The following is a 27,465-nucleotide window of genomic DNA, read 5'->3' on the forward strand; positions in this document are numbered from 1 at the left end:
TTTTTTTATTATTTTAAAGCCAGTAATTAAGATCAGCAGTAATATCAGTCTCATGGAAAAAGGGTGCAGAAGAAAACATGCATAGGATTGCAATTGCATTTACAACTGTACATCGAATAGATGAAGGAGAAATACAAAGTTAAGCCTTGTATCACTTTTTTCCCCTCTAAAATAAGTTGTAACAGTACAAGATGTAGATAAGAAGGAAAAACAAGCGTGTAAACAAAGGAAAATGATATGCAAACAGTTAATTATAGAAATGCTTGTCTATGTACTCTCACTTATCTGTTAAAATAAGTATTAACGCTTGTACATTTCCAAAGCACAGAGGAAAAACAAACACGTTCTATATGATGCTTATCATTACTTTTGAAAAGAAATTGCCACCTGAAGTGTATTGTGGAAAAGTAAAATTGATTCCCTCCTTCTGGCAAATAAATGTAAAGAATAGATTTACCACTGTAGTTATATGTCAGTGTTCTGCTATAAACAAAGCTGACAAAGTTCATGAGAGAGCGACAATAAAGCTCTCAGTCTAAAAGGACAGGAAGATTAAGTTGTTCTTTTCAGCGATAGGCACATAGGAATAAAATAAAGTTATTTGAAATGCATTCCAAGTGTCCTTTTTTTTTTTTTTTTCCCCATCTTTGGTTCTTTATTCCTTACTGAAAGTTTCCACTGTATGAATTTGTATTGTAGACAAAAGCGTAAAGAAGTTTACTGCAAAAATAAGACATTTCCAACAATACTGACTGATCTATATTTTCCTGGAGCAAAGAAATAACAAAAAAGCACTCCCTGTGTGTAGGTTTTTCTTGCATTCATGGGAATTCGGTATAGTGTAACATGACTGTTTCACTCCACTACAAAAAAACATTTTAGAGACTACTATCTACTTCTTGAGAACGATTAAAAAGAACAGTTTCACTACCACTGGATATTTCAAAAAAAAAACAACAATTCAACCAAAGTTGTAATTGCCTGAAAATGTAGTTATGATCTCATCTGGATGGAGTCAAAGCAAGCCATTAAAAGGAAGACATAATACAAGCCAGATTTCCTGCCTAGCTTCCTCTGACTTTTGTTGGCAGAACTATTTTCCTGTTGTGGTAAAATCTGTGCCTAGAAATTTTTCTGTCCACTATGCTAGTAGCCCTGTCAGGAAAACACAATTAAATGACATGCTAGTATAGTGGGAAAGATCATATCATCAGGTAAGCTCACCTACACACATCCGCAACAGATCTGTAATTGCAGTGACTCACAGGGAATCTTCCAACTCAGTTTAAAAATCTCACTCCAACAGCAACCAATTTCTCCCAGCGTTAAGCAATGCTTAAATGTTGCTTAATCATCCTGCAAATCTTTAATATAAAATGTGGTCTTGTCATGACTGAAATACTATACAAAAAACATGAAATTATGTTAAGTCTGATGTGCTACTATATGCTATACAGCAGGGTGCATTGTGAATGTATCTTCCACCTTAACACTAAATTTCCTGACTTCCATCCAGTCAGGAAAGCTTCATTTTATGATATTTTGTGAACAGTTATTTTCTATTAAGAGTCCTACCTAGCCATATATCAAAACACATTTGTTTCGTTCTCTAATACTACTCTCTTAAATAATAATTTGTTACTTACATGACTACTGACAAGTTTGAGATTACCATGTTGGAACCCATTTTCATGTGACAGCTACAGTGCAGATAGATACTTGGTGCTGAATACTAGTCACTAATACAGATGAGGAACAATTGCCAGCTATGTCACCTATCACTAGAATGAACTGAAAATCCTTAACTGTCTTATCTTGTGCTTTGTTCTTCCTGCTGAAATGGTTAGAAATCACTAGGAAATGCTAGAAGGGATAAAATGATTGCAAACCAGTAAGGATTTCAATGGTTAATGACAAATACAGTTCCAAAAGTCACTTATTACTCTTCATTTATAAAATTTTACGGTGCTCAAAAGAGGTCTTGATTATTTGTATAAAAACAGAGCTGAATACAGTTTAAGAATATAATGCATGAATGTGGGATACAGATAGGACACAAAGTATACACACTTTTCTCTTTGGATACTCAGTTATATTGCTTGAAAAAGATCTCTTAAAACAACTTGCTATAAAAATTAAAGTTTTTAGTTAATAAAAAATACATTTAACGTCAATAAGCTACATTGTATTTTTGACGATTTGAAATTCATAGAACAGATGCTAAGTAGATACTTCCCTGATGCTAATTAAACAGCATGCCCAATAAGTATTTCCTGTTAAATAAAAGCACCTCTTCCTTTTCCTCTCACTAATGATCATCAGGATTATAGTTATATTAAAAAAAGTTTAAAAAAAAACACTTAAAAAAGAGCTATATGTTCAGTATTTTCAAAACCTAATTAAAATACACAAAACACTAAAGTTAAGAAGGAGAGGAAAAAGGTTTAGGAGAGTGTTCATATCGCTAGCTGTTGGCAAAGAGTTGATCTTTGTCATTTAATGATGATGAAGTCAAACAACTTGTGCTGAAATGGAAGCAGGTTGATGAAGAAGGCTTTCAAATTGAAGTGAGGGATATCAAAACGGTTTTCTTATATTTCTTTTATCTGTACAATTTCTCTCTAAATTTCATTACTTTCAGTATTAGATGTCCCTTTCAACAGTTGGTCATGTGTTGATCAAAAACGCTTGATCATATTGCTTTAATATGCTTGTGTCCCATTGTACATGAAATTATTTGTTCATACAGGCAACAAGTTGTAAGCAGTTCACAAAATATCACAGGACCAGTAATTAATATCGATGTGAACTTTAAGAGGAAATTAGCTTGATTTGAAGAAAACTTTTCTGGCACTTGATCTGATTTGTGCAAGGTCTGAGAGAAGCACTCAGTTAACTTAAAACAGAATGTGTGTTAAAAACTGTTAGCACATACTGAATACTTACATTATTTGAACAAAGTACATTAAGTTTAACAGCACATTAAAATAAATTGAATATGGTATCTCTTAAACAAGAATCAGTTCCAAAAAGCATGGAATAAAACAACTTTAACAGTTCTCATAAAACAAAAAAAGATACACACCATGACAATTTGTGGACATAATGAACTGTTTTTTTCCAGTTAAAAGAGAAACAAATTAGTGTAATTAAAATAGTGCTAAAAGCACAGTTTATGCTTTTAAAAACTATATGTTAATTAAAATTAGTAATGTTTGAAATGCCTTAAAGTGACTTAATTTTACTTCATTTTCCACCAAGAAATTTTCGTCTAAGATTTATTACATATACTATTTAAACAATGTCCCTGTGTTACTGTCCACAAACAGTTGAAAATTCCTGAAATAAACAAGTAAATAAAAAGTCTGTTTGCCATTGCCTGGTTGATAGTCATCTAATGGTTTTAATGGTTATTCCATTGTAATTTATAAACGATCCAGGAAGTAAATACGTGTGTGCATATATACATAAATACACATATACCAAGACGTACTCTATCCACAGACACACCAGTATGCATCCTTACTATTTATTAATCAAATTATAAAAACAAACAAACAAAAAAAACTATTCTACAAGATATTTTGCTTTCATCTGAGATATTAAGGACAACAAAACAAATTAAAGAAAAAAGATTCAATTTAACAAATTCTAGTAAGAGTCAGATATCTATGGTTATGGGTGTACATATGTGAATGACGAATAAATCCTTAACCCACCATATCTTTTTCTCCAGTTTGCAAGCTGTCACCCGTGAAAAGTATGGTGTAGATGGTAGGATGATACTGTACCTGATTGGCTCTGGAGGTGGTCATGGGATCAGATGGAGAGGACTTGGTGGTAGTTGGGGAAGATGGCAATGTCTGGGAACAAAGCAGTTCAGGAGCAAATCAACCTTTACAAGCCTTAGACTGAACAGTTAAAAAATAAATAAACCAACAAAAGTAACATAACTACAAAATTAAAATAAATAAAAAATGCCTAAGACAAAATCTTTCTCCTACTCATTGGAACTTAATGGAATTTAAAGTCAATTGGATAAATAATGCATGTAAATATGCATGCTTATGCATGTAAAAACAAATTCATGACTTGAAATCAAGATGGTGAACTCACATAAAAAATATGCTGACCACATGAGGAATATTCTTTCCTCTCTCCTTCTATTGGGGAAAATGAAGACTATAGTAAACACAAATTCCAGCAAGTTCAATGAGCACACTAAAAACAGTTATCAATCTACAAGCAAACAGGGCCAATGTTTGAAAGAAATTAGTGAAATTTACTTTTGCAGTTTATAATGCACCATTCTATAGCACGGACTATAGCCAGCAAACTGTGTTCCATACCTTAAAGCAATTATATGAAGCTAAGGAGCTTTCAGCAATTTACTAACTGCTAAAATATTATTTTTTTTTTTAATTGAGAGGCATGTGAAAAAATGTAAACATTAATCTCATGATGGATGAACATGCAACTAATACCTTCACAACAAATTGCTATAATATATTTATTATTAGTGTTAACGATCCGTTAATTGAGCAAAGGTTAATAATGTATCATCAGCCTGTGTTCAAAATAAACACAAAAAAGAATTAAAAGTCATATTTATTGATAATCTTTTCTAAATAATATACATAACATTAACATATCAAAAAAGCACTGCTCTGTTTAAAACTTTTATATACACATCTCTTTTTAAAGTATTAGAAAGCTGACAAAATAATTATGTTCTTTTTATAAACGTAGTGAAAATGTCAAATTCCCATTTCCCAAACATAACATACAATAGTTATTCAAAGCATGTAGTTTTGACATTTTTGTAATACGTTAATAATAAAAAGTATCCAAAATTACACTACTTTTACTTTAAGAAATAAAACGTTGAAATGCTATACAGTGTGATGTTTCATATGGACAAATAATTACTAACCCAAACTATTTAGAAATAAAAAGCAAACTTTCACATTTTCAGCAGTTCTGTTACTTACAATTATTGATTGTCCCTCATAAAAAAGGTATATACAATTTTGCACTAACACTCTTAATGCATATGAAAAGTTGGGACACTGTGAATGCGTAAAGTTACTTGTATTAGCAAAGTATAGGCTTGTACATATGCACACACAAATATTTGATCTGTATGTTAAGCCATATGAAGAACCATATTTTCATAGTTGGTACATAATCAAGCAGCCAAAACAGAAAAAAAATCTGACAAAACAAATCCTTACTTTGTGTTGCCAGCTTGCAGCTCACAATATAAGACAATAAAAATAAAATAAATGCAGCTTAGGTATCAATTGAGACGCTTTCAAGAGGCTTAAGTAAACGATACTACCATGTAGGGCACTATAAACAAAATATGCAGCTTGGCAAAATGTTGTTGGTCAGTAGATTGTATAAACTGGGAAAATCAGGACAAAGGTAAAAGATTCTCCCATCTCTTTCTGTACAGAGAACGGGTCAATTTGCAAATTGTATTTGATATAATAATAATTATTATTAAGCTTCAGAATCAATGATAGTACAGCACTAGCAATATTCAATTATGGAAATAAAATTCTGGTTTTGATGGGGTCATCTTTTATCCAGATCTGAAACTGAAATGAATTGATTTTCATTGTTTAAGCTTAAACTAACAGGGGTGAGGAAAAAATATACTTTGACTAAAATATTTCAGACATCTGTTTGTGTAATCACCACCTATTGCTGATGATGCATATAGTATTCATACAGTATACCACTGTTGTGGTATACTATGCTAATTCAAAGAGAAAATAGGCTGTTAAAATGAACTTTCCTCACTGGTGCTACTAAATGTTACTACTGGAATTATGTGAAATACGTAGAACATTTCAACACTGAATAATGACCTAATCACTGATAACACAAGTACTATAAGAAACTGGAAGCATCTCTGTTTTCACTTAATATCAATCTTCCTAAAGCACAAAAAAGTATGGCTGCAATGAAAAAGGAGTGCCAATACTCATTTCAGGTGACTGTTCAACCGTAACATCCATTAAGTAGAAGTTTTTCACTACTTCATTTTAACAAAAGCTTGTCAAAAATACAATGGAAAAAGAAAGAAAAACATTAAAAAGTGAAACAGCAGTATTAACAAACAAGACTCAGGTATGGGCATACACATTTCTTTCCAAATATACATACCAGTGACAAAATACTGAAAATAATATCAATTACTATTGTTATTTTCTATACCAGGCTGTGTGATAAATTGTGTTCAATGCTTCATCTGTTTCCTGACTTAACTAATTATATGTATATTTATATTCTGAAATATATGTACATATATAAGGACTGATAGCATTTCATCCTTTTTCATGCTTCTGTACAATTTTGGAGACACATTAAATACAAGTAACCTATTTATTTCTTCAATATTAAAGTAACAAAACGTATTTTCTCAAAAACAAACACAGGCATTTGGATTTTGATTTTAATTTCCATTGGTTAATACATAATTTATTGATCCATCCTGAATTGCTTTGCAAGAACATTTAGGCAAATTACTTCTTAAAAAAAAAAAAAAAAGGCAGAGCTCAATAACCCTGATTTATTAAGCAATGTAGTATATATATGTATTTTTTAATTTTGGCAACCATTTTTGCATTAGGGAAGGACTTGAATTTAGTAACTATTAGGCTTCTGGGAATTAGATGTATAAGGTGATTAGAAATCATAAGATGAATTCATATTACAGAGTTTCATTTTTTGAGACTGAAACATTTATACTGTAATTGAAGCTCTCCTGAAATTACATCTTGACTAGCTGTCAGATTAGTCATAACTCCTACTATATACCACTTTTACAACTCACGTCTTTTTTTTTTCCCCTATTGTTTTTTGTTGTTGTTTTAAATTTCATCATGAAGCCGATGTGAAATTGGCCTTCTCCGTTTTCTCAAATATTTTCCTTCGTATAAGTTTTGAGCAAATGAATGTAAGACAATAATTACTGGTATGATAGTGTTTTATGTTTTGTTGGGGTTTGTTTCTCCACCCCCTACCCCCATCTTAAGCCTCTAGAGTAGACATTTGAGAAAACAGATTTTAAGTAATCAAAAAGGAGCTTATTCAAAAAAAATTTGTTTGGGTCGTGTTTGCATTACAGTATTTTATTTATTTTTATTTATTTTTATTTTTTTAATTTTTTAATTTTTTTTTTTAAGTCCAAGAATATACTTCCTTGTATTGTACAACTGTGTGAGACAGCTCTCAGGCTGCACAACATACTAAAGGGTGCAGAAAGATGGCCAAAGCATGATACCTGCATGCTTCATATTTTCAAGTGGCAGAATGAAGATACAGCTGTACCACAACAGTACAGAATACATACTCCATCTACAAAGTGTTCCCAAAGGTCTTCTGAGACCCCTTTCCTACGACTTTGTGAATTACCTAAGAGTAATGTATAAATGACAGAAGTTACATCCTTATATATATATATACACATGTAATAAACACATACAAAAAATACTTACAAGCTAGATGATAAATATTATACTGAGACTATTAATTTAATTCTCAGCATCTAATAGTATATATAATACATAGATGGGTAGAAAGGAAAGGCATAAAATGAAGTACCATTTAGAAACAGGGTTAGAGACATGAAAGCATATGGGGAAGAAGCATTTAAATGTGAAAATGAAACTGTATTTACAGCTTACCACTTCCTAGTTTCCCACTACAGGGCTTCCAAACAAATGAAATTTTAGTGATAACATTACCTGTATTATATTATTAACACTAATCTAAGAGTTTTAGACTTGCATATTAATATTCATGTTTTTAAATAACAATTTAATTTGATGACAATGCTAAGTTGCTTAAGCCAATATTTTAATACACTTTAAGAAAAGATGGTATCTTTTTTGAATACTATTTGAATTGTTGAATACCTACTGTAGCTAAAATAAGAGAGAGCTATCCAAGTTCCAGTTACGTTGAACAACATAAGAGACTGACTTACTAGCCTTTCTGTAGCACCAGACATAAACCTTATGACCATTTGCTTTGCTAAACATATGAAATTTTATTTTTCATCTGCTATGAACTCTTTTAACCTACAGCTCTGGCAAATGATTCTCATCTTAGCAATGACTACATAAACACAGTCAATCATAAAGAACAAATAAAATACATTGATTGGTATTTCATGCTCTTTGCATTTGGTTTTGCTTTTGTGTAAAAGAATACCTAGGGCACAGGGCAAGGCAAAAAGAAAGTTAGCATATGCAAATGGAAGCTTGTTTATAGGTATTTATAGAGATAATTTGTGTGTGTTTATAAACTCTTGGGGACTTGTCTTTGAAATAGGAAACAAGCTGTAATAAGTATGATGCAAAAGAAGGATTATCTTATGCTTTGCCTTGGTACAGTAAGGGGTAAGGAGCATAAAGCAAAACAGCGGGTGCCATTTGGATCATCAGAGCAACTCTGGATGGAGTGATTTACGATGAAGATTACAATAAAATGGACAAAGAAAATCAGGGCCTTCTTTCCTCAAAACTTGTCACAGTAACACAGAACTACTGCAAAATATGGTGGTGTTAGGTAGAAATACCAGAAAACTCAAGTAAGTAACCAGACATAGGTAACGAAATACATAAAAAGATATGGATCACAAAACCCTGAAGGAAAGAAAATATCACCTTTTGATTCTGGGCTACTTTGAGATTTGGAAAAATATCATCAAAATTTCAACATCTTAGAAGGCCCAAGATCATTTCAGAATTTTCTTAGGAATTAGAACACTTCTGAAAATTTCTGCATTGCTGAATGCTACTTTTCATTCCCCCAATGCAATCCTTTATTCTCACTCCACTTTTGAAGCACATACAATTAAGAGTTAATCATCAGCTACAGAGTGTTAATTGAATTTATAAAGCACATTTTTATACACATATGGAGATTATATTCAGCACTGGTGAAATGAAACAATAGGAAAATATGATCTGGCACCAGAAGTAAGTCAAGGGCACGTGAGGGATAGAATAACAGTTTTATTTTTATGGAATGCTAACCTTTTACTGTGGAACCTAATTTAAAGTACTGTCTTTCTAGTATGGAATAGCAAAATTTATTCCTCTATTTTTTTGGTTGTCCTGATGACCTGTAAACACAATATTATTATTCATTGCAGAATGGTAACTGGTGCCATTCTTCACTAGCATTCAATCCTGAGAAAAAATTATGAGAAATTATTGACTAGATGGGATCTACAAAACAGCTTATATTCATCATCTTCCTCAAATGAAAAAATGAGGAGATACTTCTTCTTATTCTGCAGGTTAGTAAGGCTGCTCTAAGTTACAGATCTTTGCCTTAAGTGAGTATTACAAAAAAAGAATTCTCTAGGAGGGAGATGCATTTTAAGAATCCTCCTAAGAAGGACTAGAGACATTTTCCAAGCCTCTAGTCTAAATAACTCATATCCCATATTTAAAATAAAAATCCTCTATTTAAGTCAGTAGTTTCTGATCTGTATTCTTAAAGTCAGATTCTGATTAAACGCTTAAAAGTCAAACCTCTTATTTAAATTGGATGAGTGTTCCAATATAAGGTTGTGATTGATGACAGCCAACATAGCTTCACTAAGGGCAGATCATGCCTGACAAGTCTGGTGGCCTTCTGCAACAGAGCTACAGCACTGGCAGTTGGGGGTGGGGAGCAACTGACTTCATCCACCTAGACTTGTGCAAAGCATTTTATACTGTTCCCACATGATCTCCTTGTCTCTAAATTGGAGAGACATGGATTGGACAGATGGACCACTTGGTGGATAAGGAACTGGCTGGATGGTTACGCTCAAAGAGTTGCGGCCAACAGCTCAATGTCTAAGTGGAGATCGGTGATAAGTGGCATTTCTCAGGAATCATTATTAGGACAGGTGCTGTTTAACATCTTTGTCAGCAACATGGACAGTGGGATTGAGTGCACCCCAAGCAGGTTTGCCAATGACACCAGGCTGTGTGGTGCTGTCAACATGCTGGATGTATGCCATCCAGAGGGATGTGGACTGGCTAGAGAGATGGCCCTGTGCAAACATCATGAAGTTCAACATGGCCAAGTGCAAGGTTCTGCACCTGGGTCAGCACAATCCCAAGCACAAATACAGGCAGGGCAGGGAATGGATTGAGAGCAGCCCTGAGGAGAAGGGCTTGGGGGGTGCTGGTTGATGAAGAAGCTCAATATGAGCCAGCAATGTGTACTCGCAGCCCAGAAAGCCAACTGTATCCTGAGCTGCATCAGAAGAAGCATGGCCAGCAGGTTAAGGGAGGTGATATTTTCCCTATAATCTGCTCTTGTGAGACCTCACCTAAAGTAGTGCGCTTAGCTCTGGGGTCCCCAGCACAAGAAGGACATGGACTTAGAGTAAATCCAGAGGAAGACCATGAGAATGATCAATGGGCTGAAGCAGCTCTCTTATGAAGACAGGCTGAGAAAATTGGGATTGCTCAGCCTGAAAAAGAGAAGACTCCAGGGAAAGCAGCCTTCCAGTACCTAAAGGGGGCCTACAGGAACGCTGGGGAGGGTCTTTTTCTCAGGTAGTGTAGGAATAGGGCAAGGAGTAATAGATTTAAACTAAAAGAGGACAGATTTAAATTAGATAGAAGGAAGAAATTTTTCACCATGAGGGTAGTGAAGCACTGGAATAGCCTGCCCAGAGAAGCTGTGGATGCCCCATCCCTGGAAGTGTTCAAGGCCAGACTGGATGGGGCTTTGAGCAACCTGGTCTGTTGGGAGGTGTCCCTACCCATGGCAGGGACATTGGAACTGGGTGGTCCTTAAGGGTCCTTCCAACAGAACCATTCTATGATTCTAAAAGTTTTCTTGTTGATCAGCATTTCTGAAGTAAAAGTAGTTCATTTCACCACAAGAAAATAGTTTTGCACATTTTTAATACAAGCTCTGGGACTGTGATTAATGAATAGAACATAATTTGAAGACTCACAGGAAGTTACTCCTCTATGGAAAAAGCTGAAATAAAAAATATTTATTGGAAGTTCTGTATGTAAAAACTTTTATTCCAGACTTTCAAGGAAGAAATTTCAAAATCTTTGTTCATGCTGAGATAGCTAAGGATTTCACAGAACTGAAAAATGATTCTGGTTGGAAGAGATCTCAGAAGGCCAACTAGTGGAAATCCCTGCTTAAAGCAGAGTTCGCTGTAAGATCACACATCCATATATAAAGCAAACATTGTATATAATGCTCGCTTCTGAAATGGCCACCTGCAGATATCCATCTGCTCCCTGGGCATGTTGCTAAATACCTTCTACCAGAAACAACCAGAACAACCAGAAAGCTGGAAGGAAAATTCAGTCAGCATATGAAGAAGCTGCAATATTTTCTGAAGAAGGTTATGTGATAAGACCACATTATACACTTTTTTCCACTGTTCACAGTAGCTGCTATTCATTTAGATGCGAATTTTAAAGTTCTGTGTGCTATTTATAAAGCTAAAACATACCAGCCTCCTGATCACTTTATGGAAACTATATTCTATTCCCCCAGGTTATAATACAGCCTGAAAAACTTGGTGCAACAACTAACAGGAAAAGCAGGTTACATCCTCACAGCAGTTTCTTCGAGTGTACGTAAAAGTGCACAGTTGGTTGCTGTCGAATGATACCTAGAAACAGTAGATAGCTGGCAGTTATGAAGAGATTGACTATATTATGTAAAAGATGCAAGCAGTAATCAGTTAAATACTCATCAGACCTGCCTGGACGACAGACCTACCTGGTACCTACTTATAAGTCTACAGGATCAAGAGATCAGGAAAAATGTTCTGGAGAAAGCTCAAAATGTACCAGACAGACTTGTGAATCTTCCAAAGCTGAAAGATAGACAGACCGGAATGTTCGGATATCGACTTCATTATTAAAAATAAAAGGTAGGCCAGATTCAACCTCATTATATATCTGAAGACAAAGTTCTGAAAATTGAGCGAATCAGCAAACAGCTTACCTACTGACTTTCTTAATTGAAACTGCAGCCAGATATGTCTTTTCTTAGCCTGCTTCCTGAGGGAAGTATCAGTAGAGAAGCCCACAACAAACAGAAATGAGAGCTGCATGCTCATAGACTTGGGTGGCATTGCAATGCCTCAACTAAAGGCACCTTCATTCATGGGGAGACAACTGCCTTCATTTTTTTGGTAGAGATAGCTAGAAAATCGACAGAAATCTATCCAGGATTCCTAATGAAGGCAAAAATGATTATTTCAGATCTACTCTCAACCTCTAATGCTAAAGATTACTTAAAAAACATTTGGAGTGACAAAGGTTTGGAGTACTATGCTAAGACAGCAAAAATTATATAAAAGCTTGGTAAAAGAAGAAATCGTAATTCATAAGGCTTGTTTTCCACAAGTCCATAATGGCTTGTATTATTAGAATTATCAAGGTAACATAAAGTCATGACCTGTCTGCTATGAAAAAATAACAACACCAGAAAAAAATAACAATAACCAGATCGTGATTACCCATTACAAAATGTTATCCTTTTAATTTCTTAGAGGTAATTTATCTTTCATTAAGACACAGGGCATTCACTCTATCTAAGAGCTAAGCTAACAATTTCACATCGTGCTGAAAATAATGGAATTTAGTCTTATAGACTCAATACTTATACATCAGGAAAATATCACAAATAGATGCCACTTCATTATAATAGAAATTAAACAATTCATTGTAGTTAAAACTGCTCAGCATATACACATGCATGTCTCCAAATATCTGCAGCCACAGCATTATGCACGTCTGGGTACAGGTAACATGTTTAAACTATAAAATGTGGAGTGAAATCAGAGTTTTATAAGGAATGCACTGCACTTAGCCTGTGTCTTAACTTCACTGACTTCACTAGTATCAGCTCTAATCACTGATCCATCACTCAAGCATTTAATTTACCATTCCAAGTGTGAAATTAAATTTAAAATAATAATAATAATAATAAATAACCACCAGTAAAAATGAGAAGAGCAAACAAAAGCAAAAAAAAAAAAAAAACAAAACACCAAGAAAACCCACACCACACCAACAACTTTGCAAATAAGTTTTCTGTAGTATTTCCTCCTCAGTTCCCATGTGGAAAAGCTATATCAACTGAGAAACAAGACAGGCAGTATTAGGGCATATAACTAAGCATCTTTGTAATCTGGTTTCTCAGGATCTTAGTGACTTGAAACTAGTTTCATTTCATTGCAAAGGGGAAAAACACTTTCCATTGTAACACAGACCATTTATTTCCTGTTAGATTAAGAAGTGTTGGCATAAAATCTAAAATTTTATGAGCAGGAAAGACATTTAAAACACAGATCTTGTCTTCAGCTTTTTTTTTCTCTCTGTCCTCACTCAGGAACGATCATTTTCACGTCTAATAACTGAGAAACTAGTCCTATAAAATCAAGGGTTTACTTTTTTGTATTTTCTTGTAAATTACTTAGAGGCTTTTTGTTTTGTTTTCATGCAAAACTATAGCATATACAGAAAAAATAATAGTACTTGATAAAAATCATATGCAATGGCTTAAGCACAGTTCCATCCTTCTAGAGCAGAGTGTTCATTTCAAACTCATCCTGTTTAATCACATCTTCACATAAACATTCTGTGTATGGCACTACATACAAAGTAAAGTAATTGCATACAGTTATCAAATTACTTTATAGGACACTGAATATTGCTACTGTTGAAGAACCAAACAAATTTATCTTATATATGATAATGTCCTTTACAGGACAGATGAAAAATATAGGATCCTATATAGGATCAATAGACAAGACAAAATTTTACTAATGTTCACTCATTTCTTTCTTAATCTTTTTCTTACTTAATAAACTGGAAAATCATTTATTTAAAATTCTATACAATATATTTCACATTCTCCTTACAGGAAACTATTTTTTTTAATTAAAATTGTTCTGGAAATTGTAATGAAGTAGAGAAAACACTAGACCAATGATACCTTGAAAATACATTTCGCATGTCCTATAGATATTAAAAGAAGTCAATGTAAATCAGGCAAAAAGATGCCAAAAATAACAGCAAATGAGTAATAGCAAACACTGCAAATAAATTATATTTATATTTTCAAAGTTCTTACACGTAAGATTTTAAAGTATCTATCAGAGGGTCTAAAATACAATTGACATTTTTTGTTTTATTTTAGATACATAAAAGTAGAAAACATTCAGTTAATTCCATGAGTAACTCTAGAGTTTGAGTAACTCTAAAGATTTACAAAGAAGTTCATATTTTTAAGTTAGAACTTCAGCGATCCTTTTCGGCTAAAACCTAGGTGTGGATTATTACCTTACACAGCGAAGAAAAAGAGTTTATGAAAGAAACACATTAGCACACGGCACCGTAATTTGTAAGACACTAAAAGAACTGCTGAGAAACATGGAACAAAAATAAGGAAAAATAAGGACCAGTAAATTACTAAAGGGTAAAATAACATTTTCTGAAAGAATGTGTTATGTTGACCCCTTGCAGCTTTAAAGTTTTATAAAATTTGTATAAAGGAAGCTATTTTTAAGGAGCTGATGTGACTCTATTCCCAACCAAAAACTCACTTGTTTGATGCGGTCTGGATTAACAGTGGTCTGAGGCTGTAGGATGCTGACAGGCTCTGTCTTGGCCACATTTTGAGGCATTTCTCGAATCTTCTCTGCAATGAAGCCATGAACTGCATTTAGTGCTTCGACTGTTCCCTGGATCAGACACACCCGCTCTGTAGTACCTGCAAAAAATAAAAATAAAAAATGACCTGAATAGAATGGATTCATCTGATCTTATGAACTACATACGTTATTTCATAAAGATGACACTCAAAAGCAGAGTGAAAAAACAACTAGTGAAAAGAGTGAAAAAAAATCTATAAACACAATAACAAAGGAGGAGATTTCCAAAAGGTAACACAACGATGATCTGAAAACATAATTCCTATTTATGTAGATCCCATAAACACGTAACATTCCAATTCAGCCTGGATAAAAGAGCATTCATAACAACTTAGAAAAATAAAAGAAGAAAATATTAGGTTCAGTTGGAAATATAAGAAAATTTAAGAAGTCTTTACAGAATACGTCTTTTAAATGACTTTTGCCTAGAACTTCTAGTGAACACAAGGATGAACGTAATAGCCTATATTATAGATGAACTTGAAATACACTTTTGTAATGATCACCTGAACTGCAAACACATTGATTTAGGGTAGACATTATTAGATCATTTCTTGAAACAGCCACAGATCATTATAGCACGACCTTTCAAGGCCAACTAAATTCATATATTGGAGTAACCACTTTGTCTTTTGTAACTTTCCCATCATAAAACAACCTTGCAGTAACTATTTACTAAATACCTGGAGCTGTATTTTATCTGATTTAGCAGATAGAAATCATGGAAGCCTCTACTAAATAGTTAGTTCATTCTCCACAACTTACATTTCAAGAACTTCTGTTAATATAGCTAACGCTGAACACCACTCATGTAGGATATCTAGAATCTACGAGATTACCTTCTAAGCATCCATCTTATAAGGTTATGGAAAGATATTATGCACTTGGCAAATATATCTAATATGTGAAATAAGTATTTGTTCTATGTGTAAGAATGCATGTGTTCCCAACTTTGCTCTGTGCTAGTGCAGCTTCACCTCAAGTACTGTGTGCAGTTTTGTGTGCACAGTCTAAGACATAAAACTGTTAGAGTGTCCAAAGGAGGGCTATGAAGACAGTGAAGAGTCTGGAGGGCAAGATGTACAAGGAGCAGCTGAAGTTGCATGGTTTGTTCAGACTGGAGAAGAGAAGACTGAGGGGAAACCTCGTGAAGGAAGTGGAGGGGCAGAAACTGATCTCTTCCCTCTAGTGACAAGCAATAGGACACAAGGAAATGGCTTGAAGCTGTGACAAGGGCTTCAGGCAGGAGGATATCAGGATATTAGGCAGGATATCAGGAAAAGATTCTTCACCAAGAGGGTGGTGGGGCACTAAAACAGGCTCCCCAGGGAAGTGGTCATGGCACAGAGCCTGCTTGAGTTCAAGAAGTGTTTGGACAATGCTCTCAGGCATAGGATGTTATTTTTTGGGTAGTCCTTTGGAGACCAAGGAGTTTGACTTGATCATCCTTGTGGGTCCCTTCCAACTCTGGATATCCTATGAATACTAGAACTTTGGTGGCAATAAAGGGGAACACTGCACATTTCCCCCTTGCCCTTCCATACTCATTTATAAAAATAGCACTCGCGAAAAAAAGTCCTTAAAAATATCCCTCATTCCCAAACACTGTGAAGTGTAATCAGTGATTTCAGTGTTACGTGGTTTTCTGTTCTGGCAATTACATTCTGCTCTATAACTCCAATCTCCTCTCTAGTCTGAGGCACTTTCTTTTTCTTGTATTGGCCATTGCTCCTTTTTTCCTTGTCTCAGTATTACTTACTTTCACCTTTAATTTCATTGACTCTTACAATCACTCACTTAACCCTGTAGCCTAGGGGAAGACAGTCTGAGATATTATGTTTATCACATCTTTTGCATAGTACCTCACAGAATTTTCAACCCCATGTATCTTATCAAGTGTTTAATAGTCATTGTAGCTTAGGTTATAATTCTCCAGAAAAGCTTAAACAAAACCTACATTGCTACACAATCCTTTTCCAAACTGAAATTGGTCTGTTTGTGTTGCAAAAACAACCAGTCCTTATTTCTTTGGTATTTTTGTTACAAAGATCTACAGAATGTCCAAGGAAAACTCAATTTTACCCCTGCAGAAATACTCAGAAAGCCTTTGTTTATTTTTTCTGATTAAGATGGTTTTAGATTATTTTGTATGGCTTCACTGAATAGCAAAAAGGTTTTGAATCTTTTTTTTTTTTTTTTTTTTTTAAACACTGATAAGGATATATGTATAGCACTGCACTGAAACGATCCACATTCTGTATTCTATATATCAAACCACTTGAATAGGTTTGACAGAATGAGTTTTGACTTGAAAAACATGGTCTAACAGGTGCTTATGGAAAAATGAAACTTAGGAGGAGGCACTGTAGTTTTGACTTTTGCCCTGCAGACATACCAAAACAAGACAATCTGGATACCCAGGTAAAATTGCTTTGAAATTAAATGTGCTGCATGCATTTCCAACATATTCAAATTAATGTTTTTCATCATCATGTTTGTACCTTGAAATAAAAGTAGAATATTAACAGAAAAAAACTATAACGTGAACTCTCATGACATTAGTGTATTCCTGTAAATTTAATAATAATGATAGTATGCAAAGATATGCCAAATGTAAATCCCTAATCAATGCTGTGCACAGTTTGCTTCAAGGTAAGAGGGAGAAAACCAAAATGATAAATTTGAGTCACGGACTTACCATAAAGAATACTAGTCTTATTTCTGTCATATTCCTAGTAAAAGTTATTGACACAATCTCACATTAATCTTTTCACATGAAAAATTCATTCACCCTATCTAAACAAATGAAAATTACAACATAATGATGTGGCAAATATTAATAGGTTTGCAAGGATTTCTGAAGTTCACTACATGTCATTGGGCTTCATTATAATTATCTGCAGAGTCACAGACAGTAACATGGACAGGAGAAATGTATCAGGGAAATAACCTCCTCCTTAAAATTCCCTTCCTATGAATCTTATGTCTTTAATATCTATTGTTATCAATACATCCAAAGATATGCTCTTTACAAAACAGCAACAAAAGTCTGTAAAGGAGAATAGTACAGCAGCCTTAGTCACCTGCAAGAACAAATTGTTTTCATTAGTAAATGCTTCTTATCTGTTAACATGGGTAGTCTCTAGAGATAAAATATTGCATTTCCTAAAGGTGAAGCAGCACATAAAGAGCTCTGCCTGCTCAGTAACTGTGTTCATACACATTCAACACCTTGCACAGATGTTTTTTAAACAAACAATATCAGGCAACATTGAAATCCAACTTCCTGAAAGTAGCTCAAGAGCCAAGCTGACATAACGATAAACAAACAGTATTTTCTCTATTAAAAAGTTATTTAAAAATAATTAGGATTAAACCATGTCAATCAGTATTTCAAAAGCTGCAAGGTTAATAATCCTTGAGATTAAATCTAAAGTTAAATTGATTATATTCTGAACAGCATGCTATACTTGGGTCACAATCAAATGTATATTTGTCAATAGCAAGATTTTAAAAACATTTATGCGACCAGTTACAATGGCTTTTCAGAAATCAGCTTCAAAATACAACCTTTTTTTCCCCTCCCACGACACCCCTTTAAAAAGGGAGTTTGAATGGCCTAAGTGGAAGTCACCACATTAAATGCAACTTGGTTCCTAGATGTAGCTTTCTTGATGCTTTTGCTTTTTTTTTCCCCCCCCTCCCTACTTGGCTCCCTCCTCCGTTTGCAAACTCCTGTGGTTTCTGTGTAAAGCAATCCAGTTCTAAGAAAATGCTCTGGGGAGTCTTTATGCTGCAGTATTAATTGTCTCCTAAATAATGAGATGTGATGTGGATTGATCAATGTAGCTAATGCAAGTGTTCTCTAGGTCAGCAGACGACACACTGAAACAAAACACAGATCAGGTTACATCCAAGCTGCTGGAGTCTGATATGGAAAGCACTTAACAGGGATGACTGCTGTCAAAACATATGAAAGGAAAACAGACAGTACTAAACAAGAATTTCATTGGACTTGGCCCTGTGACTAAACAGCATGCTACTGTCGGTGCTCTTTTAGAGCATGCTGTATAGTACACATACAGCACATACATACACATACAGTACACTACAGTCTGTAGTATAAGTCATACTACAGACCAAACACAGTTTTAGCATGTATAAACAAGGATGCAGTAAGTGGAAATCACTGCTCCATGAAGAAATAGAATCATGCAAAAGCCCAGTCCACATTAGGTAAGATCCAATTAGTTAAAATGTCTCACCATAGCAGCCCATTTTCTTTGAGGGTTAAACCACATGATTTCTACTGAAACAAACAACAAAAAAAGTTAAAAAGAAAAGGAGTCTGGAGAAATTGTGTACACGTACAGTTGGCAATTGCTTTAATCTTTTGAAGTGATGTTGTCATATTCCCTCACACAACTCTAATGGCTTTTCACTCACCTAACAGTGTACAATAATTTACAAGAGTCAAGCAAAAGGAAAACTGCCAGCTATATGACCAACCTGTACAAAAAAATAAGTCTATGAATCACTAAAGTTGGTAAGATTTCTGTCATTTAGAAAAGCTTTTAGGCTCCATTACTGTCTAAAGTAAATTGTCAGATTATTTATTTTCAGTCATTTAACAGTCCTAAGCATTTTTGTGGATTTCTGTGAAAAAAGGTGAGCCAACTATATGCATAATTCTTGTCATATAATTTTCAAAATATGTATTAAAAATACAAATCTAATTTTTTAAAAAGCTGCTTTAGAGAAAGCTAACCTACCAAATAGTCAGTCTTTACTTTTTTTTTTTTTTGGTGCAAATGTTGTCAAAATAAAATTATTTTTTAATTATTTAGACATCAGATCAGAGTTGGTGTCATGTATGGTGCATTTTCTTTTACATATGAAGAAATAAAATATATACAAGAAAATATCTTTGCCACAGAAAATTAATAAATGCGGATTAGGTGGTCATCATCCTTGTATTTTATATATATATATGTAATATATATATATATATATAAATATATATATATATTTTTTATGTCTATTCATTAGTACTAAACTCCAGTTTGTATGTGACTGTAAAATAGGAAAAAACAGTATCTGCATATATGCTATTAATGAAGTTGTTACCATAATTTTGTGTTTGTTTTTAAGGAACACAAGTAATTACTCAATATTTGCTCTATTTTTATGAGAGCAGAATTCCTCTTACATCAGAATTCAACTTAATTTTGCAAAGGTATGTTTTAACATGTTATTATAAAATAAAAGGGGCAGAGTCTAAGTGTACAAGAAAGCCTACCTGTTAATACTGCTCACCAAAAAATAGATTCATGAAACTAATGCAAAAAAAAAAAAAAAAAAAAAAAGAATCTGAATCAGGCTTGTGCTTGCTTGCTTTTAGGAGACAATTTATAGGCCCTAGCTGTTGAACATGAAAATAGACTTAAAATACATTTCAATGCAGGGAGAGAAATATGTAAGCATTAGCAGCCATCAACCTATTTAAATGTAAGTAAACCTATTTAAATGTAAGCAAACAGAATCCTGATTTGATATCTAGTAAGTTGGGCAGGCCTAGAAGTTAAAACTTCTTTCACTAACTCTATTTTCATTGTTTATTTTTCCTTCCATCCCTAAAACTTTAATTCTGGCAAACATCCTTTGACAAGTACATCCCACCAATTTATAAAGCACATTTTAAATCCAGTTCTGAAATTTCAAACCCACACACAAGCTTTTAATAGGAGAAGGTTATTACTTATTAGACAACTGATACAGCTTTTAAAACAACCATTAAAATAAACACAAGATATGCAGTAGGATGAAGGACACAGCAACATAATGCTCTCAATGCTTTTATTTCCATTCTTCACAGGAATACATCTATCTATATATGTTACCATTAAGCTTTAAGTGTTTCTTTCAAGGCTCTGATTCAGTAAGTAAATATTCCACCATATTCACAGAAACACTCACTAAAAGTTAAATGTGCTTCTGTATTTTACAAACCTTAGTTGAAATATTTTGGGAAACACACTATACCTTTCAGAAAGGAATGTTTGGCATTTCTATGACTATAAGATTTTTATTGGGCTTTGATATCAGTCTTAAAAAGCATTTGAAAACCTAAACAGGCACAACACATTATCAGTGCAGGGTAACTCCAATGACTCTCCTAATTAAATCTCCTTATATTTTTCCAGCGTACCATGCCAATTTCTTTGTCACTGAAAGGGAAAACCTGACAGAGGGGACAGAGCTAAGCCTTTAAGTAACTGAAAGGCTAAGCTACAATCTCTGATCAGCTGATTTGCATTAAGCTTTTTATTTGATAAATCACAGTACAGCAGTCTGCTAACCCTAGCATCTTATATGTGTATTTTTCTGACTGATGATCAAAGGGCCTCTACAGTGGGGTTCTAACATAGCCAGCAAGTGTTTCAGCCTGAAAATGATCTTTCTAAAGCTCCTGGTAAAATACAATTGTGCTCTGACACCATACCCTAGCAATGCAAAATAACCAGTCTTTACTAAATTGCCAGTAATGATCTTAACACGAAAATCAGATAAACTGTTCCCTGCATCTAACATTTCCTCTTTGCAATTGCATAAAACCTCAGCAAATGAAAACCAGACAATAAAAATAATGTGTTTTATTCAAATGCATTACTAGTATTTCATACCTTAAACAGATGTAGAAAAAAATGTTATACACTTGATAAATGTATACATCCTTAAATGCAACACGTAAGAACATCCCACTTCTGTGCAAAATGTCATAGGAAACTCAACAAAGAAGTTTCCTACTTTGATCCTTGTCTCTCTGCTTCCCTTGTACCCTCATTTCTTAAGACAGAATTAATTAGTCTTAATTCAGAGCGTGTTCCCATCATTATTACAAAGACATTTCTCTCAGCACAAACCTTACTTCCCTGATAGACTTCCCAAACTGGAAGAGGAAACAAGAGCCGGTAGCAATGCTAGAACATTCATATTCTGCAATTGTTTTCCTCTAGATGAAATAGTTCTGGAACTGTTTACACAGAACACACACAAAAATAGGGAGTAAAACTTAAATTTTCCTGACCAAGTAATTAAAATAGCAAAAGCAAAGAGAACAATCTAGTTGAAGGAAATCTAAGAATTCAAAAAGAAATAAACATGGCCCTCTCTAAGAATCCTCCCGATGTATCTCTCATAAATCAAGGGCATCCTTAACTTGAATTTTCAAGTACAGATTAACTAGATACATTCAGCTTAACTAATGCTCCATTCTTCTTTAAGAAAGAAACTGTTCCCTTTAATGTTTCACCTGCAATTACACCCCCTGAAATTCTAACTATTATTGTTTTCTGCAGTTACATTATACTTTATGTGAGTCAAGCATCTAATAAAAGGAAAAAGTTAAATTATGCATAAGTGGCCTATTTCTTGAAACATATTAACAGATGTGATGATTACCAAACACATACAATCTATGCAGGTGATATACTGAAATCTACAAAAATAACATCAGTCCTCTAATATTTTCTTATCAGGTGTCCTAGTTCAGAGGAAGCTTTATTGGCTTTAGCAGAAACAGTCTGCTGCGCCCATATTGATCACATATTGTCTTTTAGGTGTGGCACACCCAAAAGTGGCCAAAATGGTTAGCTAATTAATCTCAGAGAAGGCTATCACTCAACTGTAAATACCAATCTGACTACCATCCCAGGTCCTCACCTGTATCTGTGAACAGCAAAATGGAGTACTGTAGTGTGTGACCCCACTGTGCCCCACTCCTGTAGTGGGGTATGAGAGGATGCCCCAGTATGACTTGGAACTTCAACACCACAAGAAATCAAGCCAGAACACTAAACTTGGCTACAAGTGCTTGCTTCAGTCTGATGTACCACATATGCAGTACGTATGTCAAAATAACAGCTTGTCAAAATAAAACTACGAAGTTTTAATCAATTACAACGTTAAAACAAGAAAAAAGACTCTTAAATACACTGATGTAAGTTCAAAATACATCAGATACATACAGATGTGTCAGTAAATATTCACAGACTCCGTAACTTCAGTTTGGCTTCTTCTGGAAGTAGACTGGAAGATAACTGCAGTTTTTCAACTTGCATATATACCTACACCTATTCATAAATTTAGGTGCACACATATGTGCACATACATTTTAAAATAAATAGTATACAGGTGGGTATTATTGTTACTGAATATGTGACCTCTGAAGTACAATCCAGATATTGAAAGGAATCAAATTGAAAAATGCTATGAAGTATATGAGTTTACAGAGTTATATGGAAACTTTAAGCTTATAGTCCATTGCACTCAGGTCACATGTGAATTACATGAATCCAGGTTTAACATAGTTATAAATCCAAAGAAATGTATTGTGAGAAAGAAAATTAGGAAATTAAAAAGATTTTTTCTTTTTTAAAGAAAAAACTCACAATTAATAAAGGTTTAGAGCAGATAATGAGTCATCTTGATACAAACAATCCCTTGAACAAAATCTGTTTTGTTGTATATCAGCTAAGGATTTAATGTTAATTTAAAAAAAACAAACATATGAAGGGAGATGAGGAATTACTAATACTATACTGTTATGTATAAGACAGGAAACAAGGGATTATAACTCCTTTTGTCTAAGATTTATTCATGAAACAACTGTAATTTCCATTTGCAAAAGCTTATGAAATTCACTCAAAACAGGAAAAAAAAAGTCTGTGGCCTTTACCTCTTTCTACAGTATTATGAAGGATTGATTGTTTTTCATCTAACTAACAGAGAGAAAGCAGTGAGAGGGTGCACAGCCTAATTATACTTTGGGAAGCAAGCACGTTTCTAGAAAATAAAAGCTCTACTGTTCAAACAAAATCAAACCCCACTTGACTCCATCACAAAATTTTCAACCCAAATTAAATATCTTGTATTGTTTTGGTCAAAATATGTAATAGTAAAAGCAGTTACAGAGAGATAAAGGATATAATTTTTAATTTTTTTTAGATTTAGCTGAAATTTTTTGTCAAATAAAAACTTCACCAAAAGTATCTGGGGAAACAACCTCCTATGAATTTTTCCTTCTACTTCCCAAATTGTTAAGGTAAACAGGTTAAATGAACTGTCATCAACAAAAGCACTTAAGAATATTTTTCATGCAAAGCAATGTTAGGTTGGCAATTACAGCTTTTACACTACGCTATAGTAATATGAACCTTTGTTAATAGTGACTCCTACACATACAATTACTAAAAGAAGGAAAAAACACCAATTTAAACAGTAAAATATACTTTAAGAAATTGTAGGAATTGATGCATCTTACAGAGTGATAACAGTTCAAATCACTAAGGGAGTTTTTCTCCTCAAAAATATTTATCAGGTTTCATAGTTTAAAAGCCTGTGAAAAGCTTTGGAAAATATTTCTAGATACGGTCAGTTGCTCAAGAAATACAATCACCAAATATATTCATTACTGCATATCTGTTTGGAAGAAGTAAATACCACATTTCAAGTAAATAAACTATACTGTAAATTTAGATTAGAGATTCTATTTAACAAAGAAATTTCTCATACTTGTACACTATAAAATATTGGTAGTTACAGGTATGTTTTAAATATTTTTGAAAGTAAAAATTGAAGTGAACATGGAAACAATTTTTTAATAGTATACTTATTGTTGAATCCTTTTTAATTCATGATCCTCCAAGAAACTGACTTTATCTATAGTGTTGAAGATTAACTCCACAGAAAAAAGGTCATTCCATGTAAGGATAAAATGTTGACATACAGTACATAGCAACTGTATTGTATGGATTACTCTACATCTCAATCCAGAAATATGAGACAGCAATGCACACAGATTTATGTTTTCAGAGTAGGAAGAATGCTGCTTGAAAAGCAGGATGAACTCCCATTTTGATGAGGTCATTAAAATACACATATCAACATGCATATTCAAATGTGTGAGAACACAGACACACAACTTTGCTGTTGCATATTAAATTAAATTCATTGCTCCCCAGTAATGGACTTCTAATCCAGGGTTTATATGGATTAATAGGTAGGAGCTGTTTGTAACTACTGCCCAAGCACTACAATACACTACAATTATTTTTGTTTTCTTTCCTGGCTTCCAGATTGTAAGCCTGTTATAGCATGTCTTTTTTTTTTTTTTTTTTTTCCCTATGAATGTTATGTTCCCCTAAATTTAACTTTCTAAAATTACACAAAATCCAAGATAGCTGTTTGGCAGGGACCTCCATGAATAATATATCCAATCCATTTTAGGATGGAATCAATGATGCACAGCTCTCCCCTTAACTATACATGGAGATTTGATTATTAGCTTAGACTAGACACTAGGCTCCTCAAAGACTCACTGCGTACACATCTAACAGTATTGTTTTCCAGAGACAGCTACAACATAAACATTGAACTATTTTAAATACCAAAACTATAATAATTACCATAAATGTATAAATGTACCACCTTTAAAATTAGCCTTTGGGTGTAGGATTAAGGCAGCATGTAAAAATGGTGCAGTAAGAGGTAAACTAAAGCGTAAGTGGGAAAAAAGAAAGGTTTCCCTCCAAAAGCAGATACCAGAATGATTTCCACCCACCAGCTGATTTATATAAATTCACAAACATTTTGTCATATAAAAATCCACAATAAAAAGGAGTATAAAACGTTAAGTAAGCGTAAGTATTTTATAAAGAACTTATTTTATCCTCAGCACACAAATTCCTGCTTTAAATATATTTGCTGAACTATTTTCATTCTTGTACAAAATTACTTTTTCAGTAGTTTAGGTAGATATTATGGCCTTGGCAAACTTAGTACTGATGAGCTAAATATCTTGCTGATTTTTTTTTTTTTTTTTGGGGGGGGGGGGGAGGGGAGCACATATTCTGTTATAAAAACTACACAGAAAAAAAAGAAAAATGTTGAAGAGGGTTGTAATCTTTACCTTCTTCCATACCCCTTCACTCTCAGAAATATTATAGTTTTAAGTGAACAAAAGGTCTTCTTTTAGTACCACAGCCATGTCTACACAGGAACCTTTTTTGTGGGGGATCGATCATGTTACAAGTATTCTCAACTCTTATTTTCAAATGAATAATGCCACAATTCATTATTTAGAAATACTCTCACAGTTCAGCACTAGATCAGTAGATTTGAGGGAATCTAGACAACTAGCTCATGCTACTTCTCTGATCAAGAGCAGGGCTGAAGACAAGATGTTGTTCCTACAATTTTGAACAGAAGGCCAAAGCAATCCCATTTAAAATCAGAATGGTGTCAGAATTCATCTGGAACACATGCAGTCAAAACATTAACAGCCACAACGTCATTATCAGATCCTTAAATCTACGGATGCTGCCATTGAAGTCACTGAACTCCATAGGTAATGTCTCCAACATAAATCTGATTGCAAAATAAGAACCTGGACTGAATATACTCTAAGTAGGTTTCATCATTCTCCACATTTCTGTTCTGAATGAAGCAGATAAGCATAAGCAGATAAATAAAACATCAGATTCTAGATAGCCTTAAAATCATACATTTTCTTGCATTACATCCAAATCCTAAAATTATTTTAGGAATGAGTTTTGTGTTCTTGTTTTTTTCTCTTATTTCACTCTTTCAAATGGAAATCCTGTAACTTCCTTTTTTGAAACTGAAAGGCAGATTTTTCTGGCAGGTTCTAATTTAGGATTTTCTACATAGCCTAACAGAAATCTTTTAACATACTTAAATGTGCTTATTATTTACATAGCTGACACTTGCTGATCTTCCAGTATATCAAACTGGAGAGATCTTGATCAGCTAAAAATAAGAATTATTTCTAACATGAAACCATACAAGGTAGTGTTTCTGATGGAGATTGTCAGGTTAATAAGTGACTGATAATACAAAATAATAAAAGGTGAGGATGATCAAATATGATCACACACCAACATTGTGGTTAGAAAACCTTCCCTGGAAGACTGAGGAAACATTTACCTTCACTTTGCAAGGAGAATATTATAACTACACAAATTCAAGTTGTGTCTGCCTAAAAGCACAAACAACCTGTGTAAAATAACATGATATAAATAAAGATACCTGAAAGAAAATTACTATATAAATGCCCAAAGAATAAATCTTCCCCTAAATTAAATCATAAGCTGAGAATCCTGTGCATAGTAACTCCTCAGGTACCAGTGGCGAAGAAGGAACCTGAGTCTCAGGTGACCCCAAGGCAGCAATTTTCCCACTGCTCTTCTTGCTGGGAGCCTCCACTTGAGTTGGAATCTCTGATGCACCTGTGTAAGCTGCTGATTCTCAGATACTCCCCTATGGCCCTGCCATGTAGTAACGCAAGATAAACTTCACTGAGAAACCCTAGACTTCTCCTGAATAGGCAAGGAGAAAAGAAATGCTGACCTCTAAAATGCAGACTCTCTACCAACAAGAACGCACATAAAATTCTCTTCTATGTTTGCCTGTACTTTTTTCTATAAAAAGGCAGCAGACCTATAAATCAGAAAATGAATTTTGAGAATGGTACTTACGCTGTACTATTTTGCTGTATGAATTCTCCACAAGGAACAGCCCAGCCCTCAGCAATCATGTCTGTTTCCTTCCCCAACTCTAAAGCAGTGATGCTAATGTAGCTACTTTAATTCAGTAACAGGGAAGCCTTACTCATGTATGTGTTGGGAATTGTCTCTTCCCTCAGTCTAGTCATTCTGAGGGAAGAG

At 33.9% G+C, this 27,465-nt stretch overlaps 1 protein-coding gene across 5 annotated transcripts in view; it reads right to left on the reverse strand.

Moving 5' to 3' along the window:
- The window catches only part of NOVA1 (NOVA alternative splicing regulator 1), a 140,920-nt gene that overhangs the window by 17,116 nt on the left and 96,339 nt on the right, over positions 1-27,465 (reverse strand). For 4 of the 5 annotated variants that reach the window (XM_027458957.3, XM_027458960.3, XM_027458961.3 and 1 more), the window contains 2 exons: positions 14,612-14,778; positions 3,792-3,863 (listed from right to left, as the gene is read on the reverse strand). In XM_027458957.3, the coding sequence (XP_027314758.1) occupies positions 3,792-3,863; positions 14,612-14,778 (239 nt within the window). The remainder of the gene's footprint in view (positions 1-3,791; positions 3,864-14,611; positions 14,779-27,465) is intronic. The other variant, XM_027458958.3, reaches the window with a different exon arrangement.

The sequence above is a fragment of the Anas platyrhynchos genome, chromosome 5 (assembly GCF_047663525.1).
Source record: "Anas platyrhynchos isolate ZD024472 breed Pekin duck chromosome 5, IASCAAS_PekinDuck_T2T, whole genome shotgun sequence".
Taxonomy (NCBI): domain Eukaryota; kingdom Metazoa; phylum Chordata; class Aves; order Anseriformes; family Anatidae; genus Anas; species Anas platyrhynchos.